At 34.8% G+C, this 23,544-nt stretch overlaps 1 protein-coding gene across 1 annotated transcript in view; it reads right to left on the reverse strand.

Moving 5' to 3' along the window:
- Positions 1–708: 708 nt before the first annotated feature.
- si:dkey-246i14.3 (ephrin A4) overlaps positions 709–23,544 on the reverse strand; it is a 139,889-nt gene continuing 117,053 nt past the window's right edge. Inside the window, exons 4-5 of the mRNA XM_062029943.1 lie at positions 7,892–7,915; positions 709–3,406 (exon numbers count right to left, since the gene is read on the reverse strand). Of these exons, the coding sequence (XP_061885927.1) occupies positions 3,321–3,406; positions 7,892–7,915 (110 nt within the window). The 3' untranslated portion in view covers positions 709–3,320. The remainder of the gene's footprint in view (positions 3,407–7,891; positions 7,916–23,544) is intronic.

The following is a 23,544-nucleotide window of genomic DNA, read 5'->3' on the forward strand; positions in this document are numbered from 1 at the left end:
ACGACAGCTAAAGAAGGACTTCCCTATCCATCCCCGAAAAAACCCGTCAGGTGAACAGCTGATTTTACGACTTCCGGTGCTGACGTAAGACAACCCGCGTCCCACAGGATGAACAAATACACTACGGTACTAAGACTATAGTGGCCATTAACAGTTAGCTTCTACAGTAAAATTATGACTTTTGTCATAATTTTGCTAAGTGAAATTCCGATTATTATAATATTGCCAACATTTGAAAGTTTTCTTATAAAATTGTGACCTCGTTGAGTAAAATGACGACTTTTATTATAATACTGCCAAAATTCTAAGTTTTTCTTGTGAAATTGTGACATTTTTCTTGTGAAATTCCAACTCGACAAGCTTTTGTATATTTGCATGGTATGTATGTATTATTAATGTTGTAAATATAAATCTTTATAAATCTTCGAAAGGTGTGGTCCTAAAGAGGTAGGCATTTTTCGGAGGTCTCAAGAATATTTTTTGTGACCTCTTTGAGTAAAATGACGACTTTTATTATAATACTGCCAAAATTCTAAGTTTTTCTTGTGAAATTGTGACCTTTTTCTTGTGAAATTGTGACCTTTTTCTTGTGAAATTCCAACTCGACAAGCTTTTTTATATTTGCATGGTATGTATGTATTATTAATGTTGTAAATACAAATCTTTATAAATCTTCGAAAGGTGTGGTCCTAAAGAGGTAGGCATTTTTCGGAGGTCTCAAGAAGGTAAAAAATACAAGATTGTGTGTATGTGTGCGTGTGTGGGTGATACAATGACAGTTTCCTCAATGCAACCACATTTTATTTTTGTATTACAATGTTAAAAAAAAGAAAAGGCTCAGATTGCAGTTGTCTCTTCACAGAAGAAGCTACATTCTTCACTATAATGTGAACGCTGACAGAACATTACACACATAAACACAAATAACTAAACATTATGGGGGACAGAAATTACTTTACAAAAAAAAAAAAGAAGAATAAAGAAACGGTAGCACCCAAAATAGAAGTAAAAAAAAAAAAGTGGCAATAATAATCACTTAAATAACCCGAGTGCCAACAATGTAGTTTTACGGAAATAGACTTAAAGCACCTTACAAGTAAATCATCAGTTTTCAAAAATATATATTAATTTAATTATTTAATATGGTAAATTCTATGCACATGATTATTAATATGTATATTTTCATTGAATTTATTGCTTCAGTGACTAAAACTACAAAAATCTTAAAATCACCCAAAATAATGAATTTAGCTTGCAAAACTACATTGTGGCACACGTGGCGTGAATATCTACAATATGTAATGAGGTGCATCTCAATAAATTAGAATATATCGTTTACAGATTTAAAAAAAAAGTTATTTGTTATTACTATTTGTTGTCAAAATCATGTATGAAGGCAAAGTTGTCTTTACAAGACAAAGTATGGTGCAGTTTTACACTTTTGTGTTTTTTTTGCAATATTTTTTTGTAAATTGACCCGCGAATAAATTATCTATGGATATTTGATTAGTATTAGAACCGGCCCGCAGGCCACAGCCACCTGCTGCTGTTTTGCACGCACCAATACTCCATCAGTGTTGGCACTAAGAATTTTCAAATTTTCAAAATGGGGTCAAAGGGACCCCATCAAGTCATAAAAATGGGGTCCTACAGTACATTTTTGAGTTTTCCACTTTTTTGTAACCGTTTTGAAAACAAATGATAAATGTAAGCATTATCCTGTTATAGCTCACATTCTATATTGTGTTTTGGAAAAAGGTTGTCATAAACGTTACTTAATTAATAAAAAAACAAAATAATACAAAAGAAAACACATTTTTATTAATTTATTTTATTCAGTTATAAACATTCATTCACTTTCTTCTTTCCTTCATGCATCTAAACTTTACCGCTGCCGGTAGTTTTTTCTATATTTTTATTGTAATATTTTCAGAATGTGTTTGTTCTATTTTTAGCCAAAGTAAGACAAAGAAAACAAATCTGAAGTTGTCTTTATTTTTTTTACTTTTAATGCCATGATTTTAATCGTCACAGATTTTCCTCCATGCGGCCCCTGAGACACTCCTGGACTAGATTGTCGAAATTAGTTTAATACAGCTAGGATTTATATTTACAGTACCACTCAATAGTTTGGACACAATAATCTATGCTTTTAAAAACTTTACATAGATGGATTATAATGTTTTTTGTACAGATTTTTACAACATAAATTAGTTATTTAAGAAAATATACACATTTTTTTCACCGCAATATAATTTTTTAAATGTATATTTTCCCCCATTGCCTACATACAGTGCTAATTGAAAGATGCTGCACTTCATGCTATTGAATGAAAAGTTGACTGCTACTTATTTCATATTTGGATTTTATTTCTCTAATTCTATGAGACTTCAGTTGGTGCAAACCTAAAATTGTCTGGTGAACTCTTTATTTTTTGCAAAAACAAAGCTTTATTGTTAAAAAAAAAATAGAGTGTGTTTTTTTACATGAAAAAATTATTTACAAAAAAAAGTTGAATGATATAAATCCTGGGAAAGAAACCTGCAAAAACATTGGTTGGCCTCATAGTCTGAATTCAAATGACCTTTGCTCCATATTCTCATTTCCTGAGATGCACCTGTTTGTGTTTATATGGATGTATAAACACAAGTAGTGTGAGAAGCCACATTTCAAAGGGAAAGTTGTTACTAAAACAATGAAACACTATTAATAAGCATATTTTGGCAGCGCTTGTTAACTAACACAGTGAAGACAATAGAAGACTGTTCGGTTTACCCACAATTACCCCTGGCGGGCAGCACAGAGGGGGGTCTGATCAGAGAGGACAAAGCATATTATTATCATCATCATTATTATTATTAATACAAAAGACCTATTGGAGGGGCCATTCCAGTAGAACCAGTTAGATCCCAGCAGGGGGCGCAGCTGTATTGATGCTGGACAATACCCACTACCAGTATCAGTGTACAAGTAGTGCAGTGGGTAACCTAGTGGGGGTTACTAGTTCTGTAAAAGAGGGCTGGGCGATACAAATATCCATAGTATCGATATCAAAAGTCAGTGGGGATGATATCGTGCTTTTGTTGACTGTACAAAAATGAAGTGTCGAGTATGATACTATGCGATGATTAGTGATTGTGATGGATTCTCTTGCTTGACCCTGAGTAAAGGCGATGTGCGATACGCCCGTCGGGCGTTTGCGCGCAAGGCGCCGTCGGCACGATCTTGGCACGCATGGGGACCGCGTGGATCGTCTCTCGCTGTCCTTTTTTTCTTTTTTAATCTGAGCGTCGTCTCGCCGGTGACCGGGCGCGGGCAGGTCAGGTGGTCAGCAGGAGGGCGAGGAGGAGGAGGAAGGGAAGCGACGGCGTCCTCGACGGGCAAACGCAATTGAAGGGCTTGGTCGCTAAAAAGGACAACGAGAAAGTGAAAGTGAGACAAAAAGTTTGTTTCACACTCCAAATATTACGAAATAAAGCTATATTATTTTAAAAAAGGGTACACATTTTACAGTGTTTGTTAGTGATTATTTATTGAACTTTTTTAAAAAATGTCCTCATTTTATTGTATTATTATTTATTTCTAAATGTATTATTATTTTCTTTGTGGGCAGAATTTTTTTTAAATTTGAACAAGAATACTGTATAATTTTTCGTGTAATATTGTGATGTTATTTTTACTTGAAATTTAATATAAATTTTTTTTTCTTTGCAATATTTACACTTGGTAAAAATAGTGCTAGACAATTCTCCATGCTATTCATCAGAAGGTGTTTCATTTACAGTAGTTGGTCTCAAAATTGTTAAAAAAGCTAAAATTGTTATAAGTACACCTCTGCATAACATTGTATTCCTTATTGACAGTAAAGAAATATAGATCAACTTACAACAAATAACTCTATTATCATTGTTGTTAGTCTGTAAAAGAAAATATTTAAAGTGCATCAATTTGCCTGAAATAACAAAGAAATGAATCCTTATTTATATGGTTTAAATTAGAGATGTCCGATAATATCGGTCTGCCGATATTATCGGTCTGCCGATATCATCGGCCGATAAATGCGTTAAAATGTAATATCGGAAATTATCGGTATCGTTTTTTTTAATTATCAGTATCGTTTTTTATTTTTTTATTTTTATTAAATCCACATAAAAAACACAAGATACACTTACAATTAGTGCACCAACCCAAAAAACCTCCCTCCCCCATTTACACTCATTCACACAAAAGGGTTGTTTCTTTCTGTTATTAATATTCTGGTTCCTACATTATATATCAATATATATCAATACAGTCTGCAAGGGATACAGTCCGTAAGCACACATGATTGTGCGTGCTGCTGGTCCACTAATAATACTAACCTTTAACAGTTAATTTTACAAATTTTCATTAATTACTAGTTTCTATGTAACTGTTTTTATATTGTTTTACTTTCTTTTTTATTCAAGAAAATGTTTTTAAATTATTTATCTTATTTTATTTGATTCATTTTTTAAAAAAGTACCTTATCTTCACCATACCTGGTTGTCCAAATTAGGCATAATAATGTGTTAATTCCACGACTGTATATATCGGTATCGGTAATTAAAGAGTTGGACAATATCGGCATATCGGATATCGGCAAAAAGCCATTATCGGACATCCCTAGTTTAAATGGTTCATTAATATATTTGAATATACATATATCAAATATTTCAATGGTTCAATTTTGATCAAATTGAACCATTTGTTACTGTAAATATAACATCATACAAACTCAAAAAATATTAATAAATTCAAGTTGATCAGCAACATTAACTCAGGAGCACAATATATAAAACATTATGTATAAAATAATTATTTATTTTATACATAATATAGGCTTCGACATGTCAAATGTCAGACTTTTTATCATGTATAAAATTAAAGGACATTTCACATCTACACTTGCAAAATGGGAGACCTGGATTAATTGTAATTATTGAATATTAATTAATTCACCACTTGTTTACATTGGAAAACAAAATAACATAACCAAAAAAACCACCACACTTCTCTTTTGTAAACTAATATTTATTTAGAAAAAAACTTTGTAATTCTTCAGATTTTCCACCAAATTCCAATAAAAGTTTTCTTGCAGAAAATGCCTAATGTGGAGTTTTTTCGATGGAGGTTCATTTGTGTCTTTATCACGAAAGGTTTTTTTTTTTACACCAAATTTATGTAGAAATTTTTGTGTTTGAATTTGGTGAACTGATTTTTAATTAAACTATGCTGAAAATTTAATTGAATAAACATTTGTGAGAAAAAATAAGTGGAAACAAATTCAGTGTAAAAAAAAATCAATGCAGAAATATCCACTGTATAAAATTTCAGTGTAAAAAAAAAAAATTGTAAAAAATTCAGTGTAAAAAAATTCAATGCAGAAATATCCAGTCTATAAAAAATGTTGTGTAAAAAAATTAAGTGAAAAAAAATTTAATGTAAAAAAAGTTAAATGCAGAAATAACCAGCATATAAAAATTCAGTGTAAAAAAAGGTAATGCAGAAATATTCGGTGTATAAAAATTCAGTGAAAAAAAATTAAGTGCACGAAAATTCAGTGTGAAAAAATTAAATGCAGAAATATCTAGTGTATAACATTTAAATGTAAAAAAAATAAGTGTAAAAAAACTCAAAGCAGAAATATCCAGTGTATAAAACATTTTGTGTAAAAAAATTAAGTACAAAAAAATTCAGTATAAAAAAATTAAATGTAGAAATATCCAGCGTATAAAAATTCAGTGTAAAAAAATTAAATGCAGAAATATTCAGTGTATAAAAATTCAGTGTAAAAAAATTAAATGCAGAAATATCCAGTGTATAAAATTTCAATGTAAAAAAATAAGTGTAAAAAAATTTAAAGCACAAATATCCAGTGTATAAAAAAATGAGTGTAAAAAAATTAGGTGCAAAAAAATTCTGTGTAAAAAAAATTAAATGCAGAAATATCCAGTGTATAAAATTCAGTGTAAACAAATTCAGAGCAGAAATATTCAGTGCAGAAATATTTGTTGCTTCAAAACTTCCCTCATTGGCTGGTATCTGACAGGTTCGATTGCTTAGTCTGATTTTAGTTTAATCTGGAGTTTTGAAGCAACAATTTTTTCTCTACTGTTTTTTTTTACACTGAATTATTTTTTACATTGAATTAGTTTTACACTGAAATTTTAGACACATAATTTTTTTTTACACTGAATTTTTAGACAATTAATTGTTTTCTATACTGAATTTTTACACTGAATTTTTTTCTATACTGAATTTTTACACACTGAATTTTGCTCACAGTTGTTTATTTCATTAATTTGTCAGCATACTTGAAGTAAAAAAAAAATACAGTTCACAAAATTCCAACGCAAAAAATGCAGTTGCATAAATTCAAGTGTCTAAAAAAAGCTTTTGTAATAAAGACACACATTGCAACAAAAAAATACAAATTAATACTTTAAATACACTAAAAGCAACCCGATGTAGGTCAATATGTGCTGAACTATCATAGCAAAATAGCTTCATCTTAGCTATGTGTGATGAAACAAGCTAAAGTAATATCTAATAACATATCTCATTAATAAGAAATTAATCTGCTTTATGGCGTTTTGGCATCATTTGACACAGATTTTCGACTTTTTCCATTATCGTTCTATTTACTTTCATCACAATGTTTACAAATGTAAACATCTGACACAAATAACTTTGTTTTGCAGCGGTCTGCTGTAACAAACATTCGTTCCATAAATTCTGAATACTTAAGTTCCGTTTTGCAGTTACAAATAACAAATGTAAACATTTAAAAGTGAGACTCAAGTTAATGCATTTATTTTCCAACAAAGCAAAAAGTGAATACATTTTTTAAGACCTTTTGTAGTCGTATTAAATACTTTTTTTTTTTTTTTAGATTTTGATGGAATTCAGGACATTTTAAGGCCTTAAATGCAAATGAGACTTTTTTTAAGACCTTGTTAAAGTGCATGTGTTGTTTTAAACATGGTCCAAAAGACCATCTTTAACAATAAAAACTGTACTTTTTATGCCTTTATTTTTTCCAAAGTATTTCCCATAAAACATATTGTGCTTTAAAAAAAACAAAAAACAAGTTTAATGTAATTTTCAACCCAAAAAATTGCAAATTAACAGAATAGAACTCAACATTTGACCATGAAGGTATAAATAAAAATATTTGGCTTAATTGTACCTTATTAAATGTCAGTTATGCCATAATCAATGATTTTAAATGGGTTCTTCTCAAAAATTGGGGCGTCGTGTGTAACATGCTTTATCAGTATCATGTTTCAAACACTACAAACACGACAACATGTGCTCCTTGTAGCTGTTAATCCTGACTTAATTATTATAATAAAACATAGGACAAATTGTTTTAATCTTTTTTTTTTGTTGCTGATCAATTTTAATATATTTTTTACTTAATAAATGTTTTTAATTGTATTTTTCAGAATAAAATTGGTCAAGTCGGTTAAAAAAATGTTTCTTTAAAAAAAGGATTCAACTTATTTTTTATTATTATTTCAGAAACATTAATGCACTTAATAAAGTTATTCTTGATTGTAGGTTGATCTATATTTCTTTATTTTCTTTAATGTTAATAAAGATACAATGTTATGCAGAGGTGTACTTATAACAATTTAATACATATTTAAGAGGTCAATTTATACTAACAGTAAGCTATCATAATAAAACATATTTACTTTGTGTTATGGCTGACAAAGCAAATTAGTGCAAAAAAACATTTTGATTTAATTTTTTTTAAAAGTGTCAAGGGCCAAACTGCGGGCCGGAAATGGTCCCCAGGCCCACTTAAACTCAGTTTTAAAGTAGTCAATTAAGTACTTTTGTAGTAATTGTTGGAAAAACTTACCTTGTTTTTGCTTGCCCGTGGACGCTATGAGAGGGAGAGAGAGATAGAGAAAACTTTAGCCAAAAGTTGAGGCACACAAGGAAAAAAAAAGTTGCTGACTCATCAAGTTTGCATGCAAAACTCTCCCAATAAAAGGTGGAACAAAGAAAAATGAGCCGAGGGAGATATTTATCTTTTATTAAAACCTTAAGCCATGAAAAATGAAGCCCAAATTCCATGCAAATTCTTGAAAGGTCGAGGGGGAAAAAAGCAACACACACACACACACACCCACACACACACACACACGCACACAAAACACAATAGGAAAACAGGAAAAGAAGAGTGTGATGGAAATGAGGAAGCGTAGGAATGAGGAGGATTAGACTCAAACAGAGCGACTACAGGAAATGAAAAAGAACATGAGAAAATTCAAAATGACAGAGCGAGACCAAGTAGTGGACCAGAGGAAGAAAGAAAGTTTCGGAAAAGTTGGAGAATAGGGTCAGACTGGGCGGGGGTGGGGGGGGGGGGGGGGGGGGGGGTGGTCTAGATGTCACTTTCTCAGCAGGTGGTGGACTAAAAGGAAATAATGGCGGGATGGATGCTACACGCACACAAACTCATGAGAACCGACGTCCTTTGCAGAGGACGTTACTAAGACGTCTACTGTAGTGGACGTAAGTTCATGCAAAATGTCCCCACAATGAAGGTGGGCTGTCAATCACGCACACACACGACTCATACACGAGTGTGTGTGTGTGTGTGTGTGTGACATGTTGCGAAGTCACATGGCGGATGGGTGAAATAAATATATCAGCGTGTCACTCCCTCCTCGCTCCAAATGACTCATCATTGTCTACAACTAACCGCCATCTTGGGCCTAACGAGGCATCAAATAGCACGCTGGGACTTGGCCTCGCGTCGTCTGGTCTGATGTGTGTGTGTGTGTGTGTGTGTGTGTGTGTGTGTGTGTGTGTGTGTGTGTGTGTGTGTGTGTGTGTGTGTGTGTGTGTGTGTGTGCATATCAAACAAAATAATATACTTTTATTCAACTCCATTGTTCTTGTGTGCTTTTAATATTTTTTTTCAATGTTTTGCTTCTAAAATGAGTCGTTTTACTTAATTAAATAATAATAATAATAAAAAAGAAAATAATCCAAAATTTTGTTAAAAATTGGAAGCAATGAATGCGGGAGAATTGTGCCTTTTAAATGTATGAAATACAATATAATAAATTAAAAGAAATAAAATAAAAAAAAAATTGTATTAAATGTAATTCCTTTATACAGGAGGACAAGGAACCACATTTAGTAACCAAAGCCAAAATAATAAGTAAAATAAAATACCTAAAAAAATATAAGACCCAATATATATATATATATATATATATATATATATATATATATATATATATATATATATATATATATATATATATATATATATATATATATATATATATATATATATATATATATATATAGGGTCTTATATTTTTTCAGGTATATATATATACATACATATATATATATATATATATATATATATATATATATATATATATATATATATATATATATATATATTTTTTTTTTTTTCAGGTATTTTATAAACAAAATACCTAAAAAAATATAAGACCCTATATGTAAATATATATATATATATATGTAAATATATATATATATATATATATATATATATATATATATATATATATATATATATATATATATATATATATATATATATATATATATATATATATATATAGATAGTACTTTATTGATTCCTTCAGGAGAGTTCCCTCAGGAAATTTAAAATTATATATATATATATATATATATATATATATATATATATATATATATATATATATATATATATATATATATATATATATATATATATATTATAATCCGAATATAATGGTATTTTTAAAATTAGCAATGTGCAATAATAAAAACATCATATTCTCATAGCTGTTTTTTCCATTCTTATTTTATTATTTATTATTCAGGTTTACTTTCACACACCTGCCAACGGACATGTACTGCATACAGTGTTGCTGCTATTGCAACCTTTATTTCCCCGAGGTCACATTAAATTATATTTAATCTAATTTAATCTAAACCTAATCTGTCATGCTCAACAATAATTTGGATTATTTCAGTGAGTGCGTTACAAAAGTGGAAGGAACCAGACGGTCAAAAAAAGGACACAATACGAACATCAAGGCAGGAAAAAAAACATGTGATTTCGCAATAATTTACATCAAAAACTTTAAAATAATAAATGCAATTATATGCATCATTTTATCACTTTATTGCAATGGTTTCACAAAATTATACAATAGATTGTCCTTTAACATTTCCCCCTTTTAAAAAAAACAAACAAACCAAAAAATATAATCACAGTGAATGACATATTCAAAAAAAATTAATAATATAAAATATATTTTTATTTATTAAATAATGGTAGTACAAAAAAAACCAAAAAAACAAATTGTACACATCACACGCATTATTTCATCATTTTAAATAGGGATGGCGTGCTTACCGATTCGTAATTTTATAATCGTTTTAAAATATTGTTTTTTCTATTAAAATTGATCTGAATACTACATTACCGATTTTATAAAACACAAATTTTGGGGTAAAGCTACTACAATACAAATATTGAGATATTTCACTGATTATGCTGTCAAGTGCAAAGAAGCGTGACTCCAAATAAATGCAACTTCATACAAAGCATTAGAATCATGTGACCTCTTTCAGCCAATCAAAGAAAAGGTAATGATAATAATAATAGAAAATTAGTGCCCAGTAATAATTGAAGTTCACTTGCCTTGTATTTCATAAAATTACAATTTGAAATGGTCAGGAATTAAAAAAAAAAAATCCAAATTAAAATTTCAGAGCGAAAAAAATCTTTATATTAAAGGAACCATATTTAATCATTTCAATTTGATCACACAATGTGAGGCAGCAGTCACGCAAGGAAAGCAATTATTAAAACAGTAATACATAACATATAATAATACTACTGTACTTGTGCATTAATTAAATATGCCATTTAAAAACAAACAAATGTGGAAAAAACGTTGAATAAAATACTACAAAGGTTAAATTTAGAGTTTTATGAGTATCCCATAAAGGAACAATATTTGGTAACCTATATTTGGCTCATAATGCAATAAAGAAATAATAAAAAATAAATAAATAATGGGATATTATACTTGTCTATTATCGTTGCAATTACAATACATCAAATATTTTAAAAAGAGACAAATGTTAAGTTTTAATTTAGTAAAACACATTTTTTGTTAACATGTTATCTGTATATATATATATACATACATACATATACATATATATATATATATATACACATACATATATACATATACATATATATACATGCATATATACATACATATATATAAATATATATATATACACATATATGCATACATATATACATATATATACACACATATATATATATATACATATATATATACATATATATATATATATATATATACATATATATACATATACATATATATATATATATATATATATATATATATATATATATATATATATATATATATATATATATATATATATATATATACATATATATTAGTATTTCTAGTTAAGTAAAGTTATGTGGTAAAATTCAGTTATATTATGATATAATATCCTTGAAGTATGCACGTCGATATGCACGTCACGCAAAGTTGTGCGTAACAAAACCACCTAATGCACGACTCAAATCGTGCACACATAAACGCCTGGCGAGCTTCGCCACAAAATGGCGACGGTGGTGGCGTGTTTGCAAGAAAGCTGCCCCCCCCCCTTCTCTTTTCTTCCGCACTGCAGTCGGAAACGTGAAGCGCCGCCGTGGCTAAATGTGTGTGTGTGTGTGTGTGTGAAGCACTCTGCCGCAGAGACATGCATCGTTCCACCATTCCACCTCTCACCACGCCGCCATTTTATAAAGGGCGGCAGCTAATGCTAACCGACGATTAGCGATTCGTTAAAAATAACAAACGTTAGCAAAACAGCGAAAGGTGAGGAATGGAAATCGGAAAATTGGAACATAAATTGGTGAAAACAAAGAAAGATTGGAGATTTGGCGAAGCTATGGTGTGTGTGTGTGTGTGTGTGTGTGTGTGTGTGTGTGTGTTTGGAAGGAGGGGGCAGCGGGGTGTCTTGAAGAAAGGCAGCGATGTATACGACATTTCCCCCACCCAAAAAAAAAGTGTGGTGGAAAAGAAGAGGGCTCGCAGCGGGAGAACCACAGGAAAAAGAAGGAAGGAGGAAAAGAATCAATTAGAGGAGAAGAGAGGTCGCTCGTTAATGCTTTCTCACAGTGGGGGCACGTAAACAAAACGGGAGGAGTTTTTTTTAGGGGGGGCCCGAAAAAAGGTGAGTGATGCAAAATTGTTGCCATCCACTGTGTGTGTGTGTGTGTGTGTGTGAGAGTGTGTGTCTCTGCTTGAGTGTGTGATGCAACACACGCCCAAGCAGTGCTGCTGCTGCTGCAAAAAAGGCCGACCAACCAAAAAGCAGGATTTTTTTATTTTTTTTTTGTCACACTTTTCGGCGTGACAAAAAAAAATAAAAAATTCACATTTGAATCCAGCCTTGATGAAAAAAAATCCCATTTGAATGAAATATCTGCCAAATATGTTGACATACTGTAACTCTTCTAGACCTGCTGAACACAGTGGGGACAGAAACACTACACGCTGTTTTTAGCCACATAGGCTTGGATTTTCTCACACAGCTCAATATAGGTCAGCAAAAAAAATCTTTAGCACACATCTTTCGGGGCCTGACAACTGAAAAAAAAAACCATGGTCAAGCTAAACAACGTTGAGATTTAGTTCTAAAAAAAAAAAATCACTGAGTATTTGAGTAATGATCATGCATGCTATGTGAGCTTAAAAATCATTTTAACACAACCAGTAGGGGGCGCCACGAGTGTCATCTTGATGGGTTGTCAAACACTCTCTAAAACCATATCCATATACGGTCGTGGTCAAAAGTTTACATACACTTAAAGAACATAATGTCATGGCTGTCTTGAGTTTCCAATACTTTCTACAACTCTTATTTTTTTGTGATAGAGTGATTGGAGCACATACTTGTTGGTCACAAAAAACATTCATGAAATTTGGTTCTTGAATGTTGTCTGTCTATCTGTGTTGGCCCTGCGATGAGGTGGCGACTTGTCCAGGGTGTACCCCGCCTTCAGCCCGATTGTAGCTGAGATAGGCTCCAGCACCCCCGCGACCCCGAAGGGAATAAGCGGTAGAAAATGGATGGATGGATGAATTCATTATGGGTCTACTGAAAATGTGAGCAAATCTGCTGGGTCAAAAGTACCGTAATTTCCGGACTATAAGCCGCTACTTTTCCCCTCGTTCTGGTCCCTGCGGCTTATACAAGGGTGCGGCTTATTTACGGCCCGTTCTTCTCCGACACCGACGAAGAGGATTTCGGTGGTTTTAGTACGCAGGAGGAAGACGATGACACAATGATTAAAGACTGACTTTTCATATACCGGTAGGCTGGTTATTTTGATAACGTACAGGCGAGCACTTTGTATTACTTTGCACCGTTGTATTATTTGTACTCTGCACGAATGCTGTTCACCATGTCAAAGATGTGAAAGTTTGATTGAATGATTGAAAGATTTATTGTTAATAAATGGGACGCTCTGCGTTCCCAAACAGTCATCTCTGTCCCGATAATCCCCTCCGTGGTAGCAGGAACCCCTATATACTACGGTAATTACACATCAAAACCCTGCGGCTTATAGTCGGGTGCGGCTTATATATGGAGCTATCTGTATTTTCCCCTAAATTTAGCTGGTGCGGCTTATAGTCAGGTGCGGCTTATAGTCCGGAAATTACGGTATACATACAGCAATGTTAATATTTGGTAAGTTTCACTGCAATAAGGCGCTTTTGGTAGCCATCCACAAGCTTCTGGCAAGCTTCTGCTTGAGTTTTTGACCACTCCTCTTGACAAAATTGGTGCAGTTCAGCTAAATTTGTTGGTTTTCTGACGTGGACTTGTTTCTTCAGCATTGTCCACACGTTTAAGTCAGGACTTTGGTAAGGCCATTCTAAAACCTTCATTTAGCCATTCCTTTATCACTTTTGACGTGTGTTTGGGGTCATTGTCCTGTTGGAACACCCAACTGCGCCCAAGACTCAACCTCCGGGCTGATGATTTTAGGTTGTCCTGAAGAATTTGGAGGTAATCCTCCTTTTTCATTGTCCCATTGACTCTCTGTAAAGCACCAGTTCCATTGGCAGCAAAACAGGCCCAGAGCATATTACTAACACCACAAAGCTTGACGGTAGGAATAGTGTTCCTGGGATTAAAGGCCTCACCTTTTCTCCTCCAAACATATTTCTGGGTATTGCAGCCAAACAGTAAAATTTTGGTTTCATCTGACCACAGAACTTTCCTCCAGAAGGTCTTATCTTTGTCCATGTGATGTCAGATGAAACAAAAATGTAGCTGTTTGGCTACTTTTGACGATAAAAAAACCTAATCGATATCAACAAAAAATGCATAGATAAAAACGTTTTCGTCGGAAGAAAGCGGAAGTTGCGAAGCAAGGCACTCGCTCCCTGGGAGCCGAGCATTACAGATCAGTGGGAGTGACCCGCTAACAGCCAATCAGCATCAACTATTAAGTTTGGTTGCACCATCTTGTTGTCTCGCGGTCGATCCTTTGCATTGACTGAGAAGAGAAAGTAAACATTGAGAAATTGTGGATAAAACAGAAAAAGTCACCTTAACATTAAAGCAGTTTGTTGGATTTTTTCAAACGCACCGTCGTCAGACCCAGGGCCGTTGCTAGGAATTCTGGGCCCCCTGAAAGAATATCCATGTGGGCCCCATACCCCATTACTTGCCGCATTCAATGTTCTTGTTTTTTAATGTTCTTGACGGTGCCTGGTGTAATACACCCATTTGGTTTCCTTTTTTCCAATTAACCATGAAACAAGTCAGAGTTTTATTATGTAAATTATGTATCATTAGTTGTCTTATTTTCATTTTACAGATTTGCAAGATTGCAAAAACATCAATTAACCACTCAACAAATAGGAATAGTGGGTATTTTATTGTACTTAACAATAAAGCATTGATATGCAAAAAACTAAAGTGTCCTGGCTCAAGAAAGTCCACAGGTAAATATGTAGCCTTTAACTTAAATGTGCAAGTAAAATAAAGAGCACAGGGAATACGCTGCTATGAAACAAATATAAAAAAAAACAACAACAAGGCTCAATTAATCTCAATTATAATTTAAATTGAGTTATACAAATATTAGATATTTTGTTATTAACGTATTTTCCGCACTATAAGGTGCACTGGATTATAAGGCGCACCTTCAATGAATGGCCTATTTTAAAACTTCGTTCATATATAAGGCGCACCGCATTATAAGGCGCATAGAATAGACGATACAGTAGAGGCTGGGGTTACGTTATGCATCCCGTAGTTGCGAGACCTGTTGTGGCTCAATATTGGTCCATATATAAGGCGCACCGGATTATAAGGCGCACTGTCAGCTTTTGAGAAAATTGGAGGTTTTTAGGTGCGCCTTATAGTGCGGAAAATGCGGGTACATAACTGAAAGAGACAAGGTGTTTATTAATGTCTTAGTCAAGCAGTGTCGACATCACTCACTCACCATCAAAGTCTTCATTGGACTGTTGGGAGTGAGTGTTTACTCGGATGAAGCAGCCACTGCTGATTCTAGTGCAGCAGAATGTAAAGGTCTATTGTTTCATTATATACACAGTACAGGCCAAAAGTTTGGACACACCTTCTCATTCAACGCGTTGTCTTTATTTTCATGACTATTTACATTGTAGATGGTCACTGAAGGCATCCAAATTATGAATGAACACGTGTGGAGTTATGTACTTAAGTACTTATGTACTTGAAATAACTGAAAACATATTTTATATTCTAGTTTCTTCAAAGTAGCCACCCTTTGGTCTGATTACTGCTTTGCAGACTCTTGGCATTCTCTCGATGAGCTTCAAAAGGTAGTCAACTGAAATGGTTTTCTCTTCACAGGTGTCATAGCTTTGATGCCTTCAGTGACAATCTACAATGTAAATAGTCATGAAAATAAAGAAAATGCATTGAAATGAGAAGGATATATATATATATATACATGCTGAACTAACCCATTATTGGACAAACTCTAAATAGGCTTCTTAGCACTATATCTCTAGATGGACAGCTTCACTTTCCCAGTCAAAAAATATATTTCTAAACCATTCAAAAGTCAGTCCAAACTGTCCAAAATTCTAAATGGTCTTTGCATTGTTGTTGTCAACTATCATGGTGTCCTTTATTCGATATTGCTATGACAACAAATAACAAAAAAATAACAAAAACTTGTTTGTATATAGGCTATAAACGTCCCACTAATAACACATTTTACAAGAGCACATGATAACGTAACTGATCTTTGTCAGAAGCTCATAATTAGTAGTTATGAGCATGTAACAAAGGCCATTATTCAGTTACTCAGTAATTATTAATAATAATGTTAATAATTACTTAGTACATACATCATTATTTATTACTGAGTAGAACTTGAACATGTCATAACACTGAAGAGTTGTCCAACTGTTTCTGTGGCCCTGAACGCATCACTGGCCGACCCAAGTGTGTGGGTCTTTTGACGCAAATGAAAGTTGCTGTCCATACGACATAGAGTTGTTTGTTTTGGTGCGATTATGACAGGAAGTGAACAGTTTGTTAGATATTAGTTTTGTTGCTGATGTAGTTTTGGTGTGGTTACTGATCAGTTTTTGCCCGATAAAATAATTGTTGCACTTCGTCCCCTCCCATCCTTAAAACATCTCGGCTGACATTGTCTTTATTGTATCGGTTGTGACCACTTGTTGAAAATGGTACAGAAGAGGGAACATTGGAACCATTTTTTCAGAAGGGGCCGACGGGGTTATTGAAATGATTGAAATAATAAAATCGTATGACTTGTGTCTTTGTTTGAATTCAGGTTCATTCTTGTGAATATATGTTAGTTCAGTGTATGCATAATTATTTTGTCATAGAGGCAAAGTGTGTGCAACGTGGTCTGTAAATGATGCAAGGCGCTCGTCCCCCACTACAATAACACCTTAGCCGCGCTCACCCTTTAGAGCACAGCCGTAACATCCTGGCACTAAACCTGCAAAAAGTAGTTCTTCTCAGATTTCTCTATGTTTACATTTTCACACTTTGTACTATTTTGTTACGCTTTATTAAACATTACTTACATATTACCTTCGTTTTAAGATCTTATTGTTAAGTGTTTAATGTCATTCTACGATTTTGTTTACAATTTTCCATGCTTGTGTTGACATTTCCTTTCCTTCCTGCCTTCATAGCTGGGGGGATTATAATCAGAGGAAGGTTACATTTAAAATAAAAAAAGTTGACTGCACATTTAATGTATTATTCTCTTCGTCTTTATTGAGCCGAGAATGTCGTTGTGGCTTGTGCAGCCCTTTGAGACACTTGTGATTTAGGGGCTATATAAATAAACTTTGATTGATTGATTGATCGTGATTTAATCAAACTAGCGTCCTTAGCATTAGCGAAAATGCTAACACGTTTACGAGTGTCTGTGTTAGTATTATTAACTTACAATGGCATTTTTTTGGTGTTTCAGTTTTTTAAAGTCACCAAAACATCCCTGTGGACTTTTGAGCTAGCTTCTCCAGCTAGTGGGTCCATGACGATGACTTCTGTTTTGTCTGATCAGCCGTTTTACTGCCGTGTTACAGAAACTAGAGATGTCCGATAATATCGGACTGCCGATATTTAATAATAATAATAATAATAATACATTTTATTCATAAGGCGCCTTTCTGGGCACTCAAGGACACCGTACAAGATCGAAACAATAAAATCAAATTGGATAAAAACAACAATAATAATAATAATTTGTAGTACAGAGCGCCAATAAACCTTAAAGGCACTGCCTTTGCGTGCCGGCCCAATCACATAATATCTACGGCTGTTCACACACACAAGTGAATGCAAAGCATACTTGGTCAACGGCCATACAGGTCACACTGAGGGTGGTCGTATAAACAACTTTAACACTGTTACAAATACGCGCCACACTGTGAACCCACACCAAACAAGAATGACAAACACATTTCGGGAGAACATCCGCACCGTAACACAACATAAACACAACAGAACAAATACCCGGAACCCCTTGCAGCACTAACTCTTTCGGGACGCTACAATATACACCCCCCGCTACCTCCTACCCCCCCACCTTAACCCCTCTCTCAGGGAGAGCATGTCCCAAATTCCAAGCTGCTGTTTTGAGGCATGTTAAAAAAAAATAATGCACTTTGTGACTTCAATAATAAATATGGCAGTGCCATGTTGGCATTTTTTTTTCATAACTTGAGTTGATTTATTTTGGAAAACCTTGTTACATTGTTTAACGCATCCAGCGGGGCATCACAACAAAATTAGGCACAATAATGTGTTAATTCCACGACTGCATATATCGTTATCGGTTGATATCGGAATCGGTAATTAAGAGTTGGACAATATCGGGATATCGGATATCGGCAAAAAAGCCATTATCGGACATCTCTAACAGAAACCATTTGGAAACAATTAAGGTATGTAAATAAACATTTGCAAAATCTTTCTGTGTGAATAACTCATTTCACAAAGTAAATATCTGCGGCTAATAGTCCAGAGCGGCTAATATATGGTCCGGAAATTATGGTAGTATATTGTCTATATTGCACAACTTTACATTCAAAATAAAAAAAAGTTGACTGCACATTTAATGTATTTTTGTATTCGTCACTATTTTCCATAGGTTATAAAAAATATCAATCAGTATTGATACGCTTAAGTCGTGATACACTTTTCAGCCATATCGCCCAGCCCTAAAAACACAACACACACACACACACGCACACGCACGCACACACACACACACACACACACACACACACACACACACACACACACACACACACACACACACACACACACACACACACACACACACACACACACACACACACACACACACACACACACACACACACACACACACACACACACACACACACACACAAATAAAAGGACAAAAACACACAAGCTCACACTGGAGACAATGCTGAGGGACTGATGACTGCTAAATGACCTTAGGGCAATGTCACCGTGGCTGCCTTTCAGACCAGCGTTGTGTGTGTGTGTGTGTGTGTTTGTGTGTGTGTGTGAGGACATTAAATTGCCCACAATAGAGTAACCCTGCATGGAATTGTTCTTTAATCACAGTTAAAATATATTAGAGGGGAGGACGGCAGGGGAGTGAACTGTAGGACATTTGCCTCGGACAAGCGGGGACACACACACACGCAAACACACACACACACGTAAACACACACTTAATGGGGTATAAGGACCTCATTATATGGCGGTGGGAGGTAGCAGGGGCTCATACTAGTTTCTCCTGGTGTGGATCATCCAGCATGTCCTCACAAACACACACACGACCTCAGAAGTGGAATGCCAACGTTTGAAAAGTACAGAAAAGTAAGGACAGGCGATACAGCCTAAAATCTATATTGCGATACATATTGCAGCCTCCTGCGATAACGATATATATTCCAATATATTATTTGGCATATAGATGATTATAGAACCATTTCAAAATAGGTTACAAAGGCTCCTACAGTAGTTTAGCTGCTGACATACAGTATGCGGTAACATATTGCGTCATTTCCAGTTGTATTATTTTCCCAAAGCTATGATTAATCTACTTGTATATATATATGTATATAGTATAACATTTATTTCCTGTAAATAACACACTGAACATTAATCGTTCTCAGGACTGGACTGTGCACCTTACCTCCTTTTGCACTATTTTTCTTTTTCTTTTCTTCCTATGTGTTGCATATTTTGTAGACTGTTGCACTGATACCAGAGTTGTTTTTAATGTCATTGTACCTGTGTATAGTGACAATAAAAGCCATTCTATTCTATTCTATTGTTAATTTACTGTTAATATCTGGTTACTTTGTGTTGCAACATGTTTATATCTAAATTTCTGTTGAAAAGTAATGACTTATTCTTCTGTTGTTTGGATACCTTACAATAGTTTTGGACGATACCACACATGTGGGTATCGATCCAATTCCAAGTAGTTACAGAGGCAGTATCCGTCATACTAATGCTGATACTTCACATTTTTAGGATCACTGAATGATTACATTTTTGATCACAATTATAATCAGACAAAAACACATATTGGCTCTGATTTAAATAATTAGTTTTTGTCCCTAAAGCCAACGACTTGTTTCCCAAGTATGTAAACAATAACAACAAAATATTTTTTGATAATTGTGTGTGTGTGTGGGGGGCGTGGCCTGCGGACCTGCAGCGAAGCGGGGTGTGCCAGGACCGGCTTCGAGAACAGCGACAGGTGCGTAGATGACCCACCTGGGAGTGTTTATCTAATCACCTGTCGCTCTGTTAAAGGGAGCAGCGGGGAAGGAGAGGGAGAGTTGGAAGGCGAGCGAGAGCGAGACGGACATAAGAGACGATGGCGGAAAAGCACACAAAGAGACTCATCGTGAAAAATAAATCAGTTCAGAACCATGAACGCAGCTGTCATGTCCGTGATTGGTGGTCCCAAGAACCCGGAAGCCCAAGACTTCCACAATAATAAATAAATATCTATCAAGCCACTACAGTTTTGACCATATACTGAGTCTATATTCCCCACATTTGATATCGTTACTGTTGTGATACTTGTACGAAACATATTGTTTTTGCCAACATGGAGGTGGCCTTGCACTGTGAAGGGATGTTAGCCGCTAGCCACCAACGAGAATACAAGATTGCGTTGTAGATACGTCCGTTCACTTGTCAATGTTAAATTCACGCGACACAGCAAGAATGTGTCATAAATATGACAATTCTATATAATTTATATACCGTAAATTCCGGACTATAAGCAGCTACTTTTTTCCTACGCTTTGAACCCTGCGGCTAATTTTATGGATTTTTCTTTGCTTTGTTAAAGGGAAGCCATAATGCAAATGGTTTTCATTAGAGATGTCCGATAATGGCTTTTTTGCCGATATCCGATATTCCGATATTGTCCAACTCTTAATTACCGATTCCGATATCAACGGATACCGATATATACAGTCGTGGAATTAAGACATTATTATTTTTGTTGTGATGCCCCGCTGGATGCATTAAACAATGTAACAAGGTTTTCCAAAATAAATCAACTCAAGTTATGGAAAAAAATGCCAACATGGCACTGCCATATTTATTATTGAAGTCACAAAGTGCATTATTTTTTTTAACATGCCTCAAAACAGCAGCTTGGAATTTGGGACATGCTCTCCTTGAGAGAGCATAAGGAGGTTGAGGTGGGCGGGGTTGAGGTGGGGTGGTAGGGGGTAGCGGGGGGGGGTGTATGTTGTAGAGTTAGTGCTGCAAGGGGTTCTGGGTATTTGTTCTGTTGTGTTTATGTTGTGTTACGGTGCGGATGTTCTCCCAAAATGTGTTTGTCATTCTTGTTTGGTGTGGGTTCACAGTGTGGCGCATATTTGTAACAGTGTTAAAGTTGTTTATACGAACACCCTCAGTGTGACCTGTATGGCTGTTGACCAAGTATGCATGGCATTCACTTGTGTGTGTGAAAAGCTGTACATGTTATGTACGCGAAAGAAGTGCCTTTAAGGTTTATTGGCGCTTTGACCTCTCCCTACGTCCGTGTACACAGCGGCGTTTTAAAAAGCCATACGTTTTACTTAATGAAACCGATACCGATAATTTTGAAACCGATACCGATAATTTCCGATATTACATTTTAAAGCATTTATCGGCCGATATTATCGGTGGTCCGGTATTATCGGACATCCCTAGTTTTCATAGAACACACGCAAAGACACGGAAATTGTGTCTCATTGTCTGTGCTATGGCGCCATCTTTAGGACGAGTTCATTCACTGCAGGGGCTGCCGGGTCCATGCCTGCAGTTATTTCCTTCTGCTTAGAGCTTTCAACCGGAAGTATTCCGTCCTCTAGTCGTCCGTACCGTTTCTACTCGTATGGATTCTGCATTCATCACTCCAAGCAACGTTTGTCAGTTTTACAATGTAACTAAAACTATTCATAGTTATGAACCGTCCCATGTGTCATGTCTGTAAGAGTGTTTTCATGCATACGGGCTATTGTGGACTCTCACACTATTAACTAGATTTCCACTCGACGTCCATTGCACCGGACGCCTAAGGGGGTGGGGTCCCCTCCAAGGTTTCTCATTGTATCCCATTGGGTTGAGTTTTTTCTTGCCCTGATGTGGGACCTGAGCCGAGGATGTCATTGTCCGATATTGGCTTTTTGCCGATATCCGATATTCCGATATTGTCCAACTCTTTAATTACAGATACCGATATCAACCGATACCGATATCAACCGATATATGCAGTTGTGGAATTAACACATTATTATGCCTAATTTGGACAACCATGTATGGTGAAGATAAGGTACTTTTTAAAAAATAAAATAAAATAAGATAACTAAATTAAAAACACTTTCTTGAATAAAAAAGAAAGTAAAACAATATAAAAACAGTTACATAGAAACTAGTAATTAATGAAAATGAGTAAAATTAACTGTTAAAGGTTAGTACTATTAGTGGACCAGCAGCACGCACAATCATGTGTGCTTACAGACTGTATCCCTTGCAGACTGTATTGATATATATTGATATATAATGTAGGAACCAGAATATTGATAACAGAAAGAAATGGGGGGAGGGAGGTTTTTTGGGTTGGTGCACTAATTGTAAGTGTATCTTGTGTTTTTTATGTTGATTTAATAAAAAAAACAAAACAACAAAAAAACAACAACGATATTATCGGACATCCCTAGTTTTGTCTGATCAGCCGTTTTACTGCCATGTTACAGAAACTAGAGATGTCCGATAATATCAGACTGCCGATATTATCGGCCGATAAATGCTTTGAAATGTAATATCGGAAAGTATCGGTTTCAAAAAGTAAAATGTATGACTTTTTAAAACGCCACTGTGTACACGGGCGTAGGGAGAAGTTCAGAGCGCCAATAAACCTTAAAGGCACTGCCTTTGCGTGCCCGTCCAATCACATAATATCTACGGCTTTTCACACACACAAGTGAATGCATGCATACTTGGTCAACAGCCATACAGGTCACACTGAGGGTAGCCGTATAAACAACTTTAACACTGTTACAAATATGCGCCACAATGTGAACCCACACCAAACAAGAATGAAAAACACATTTCGGGAGAACATCCGCACCGTAACACAACAGAACAAATACCCAGAACCCCTTGCAGCACTAACTCTTCCGGGACGCTACAATATACACCCCCCGCTACCCACTATGCCCCCCACCCCCACCTCAACCCCGCCCCCCCCAACTCCACCCACCTCAACCTCCTCATGCTCTCTCAGGGAGAGCATATCCCAAATTCCAAGCTGTTGTTTTGAGGCATGTTAAAAAAAATAATGCACTTTGTGACTTCAATAATAAATATGGCAGTGCCATGTTGGCATTTTTT

This window comes from Entelurus aequoreus, linkage group LG20, assembly GCF_033978785.1.
Source record: "Entelurus aequoreus isolate RoL-2023_Sb linkage group LG20, RoL_Eaeq_v1.1, whole genome shotgun sequence".
Classification (NCBI taxonomy): Eukaryota; Metazoa; Chordata; class Actinopteri; order Syngnathiformes; family Syngnathidae; genus Entelurus; species Entelurus aequoreus.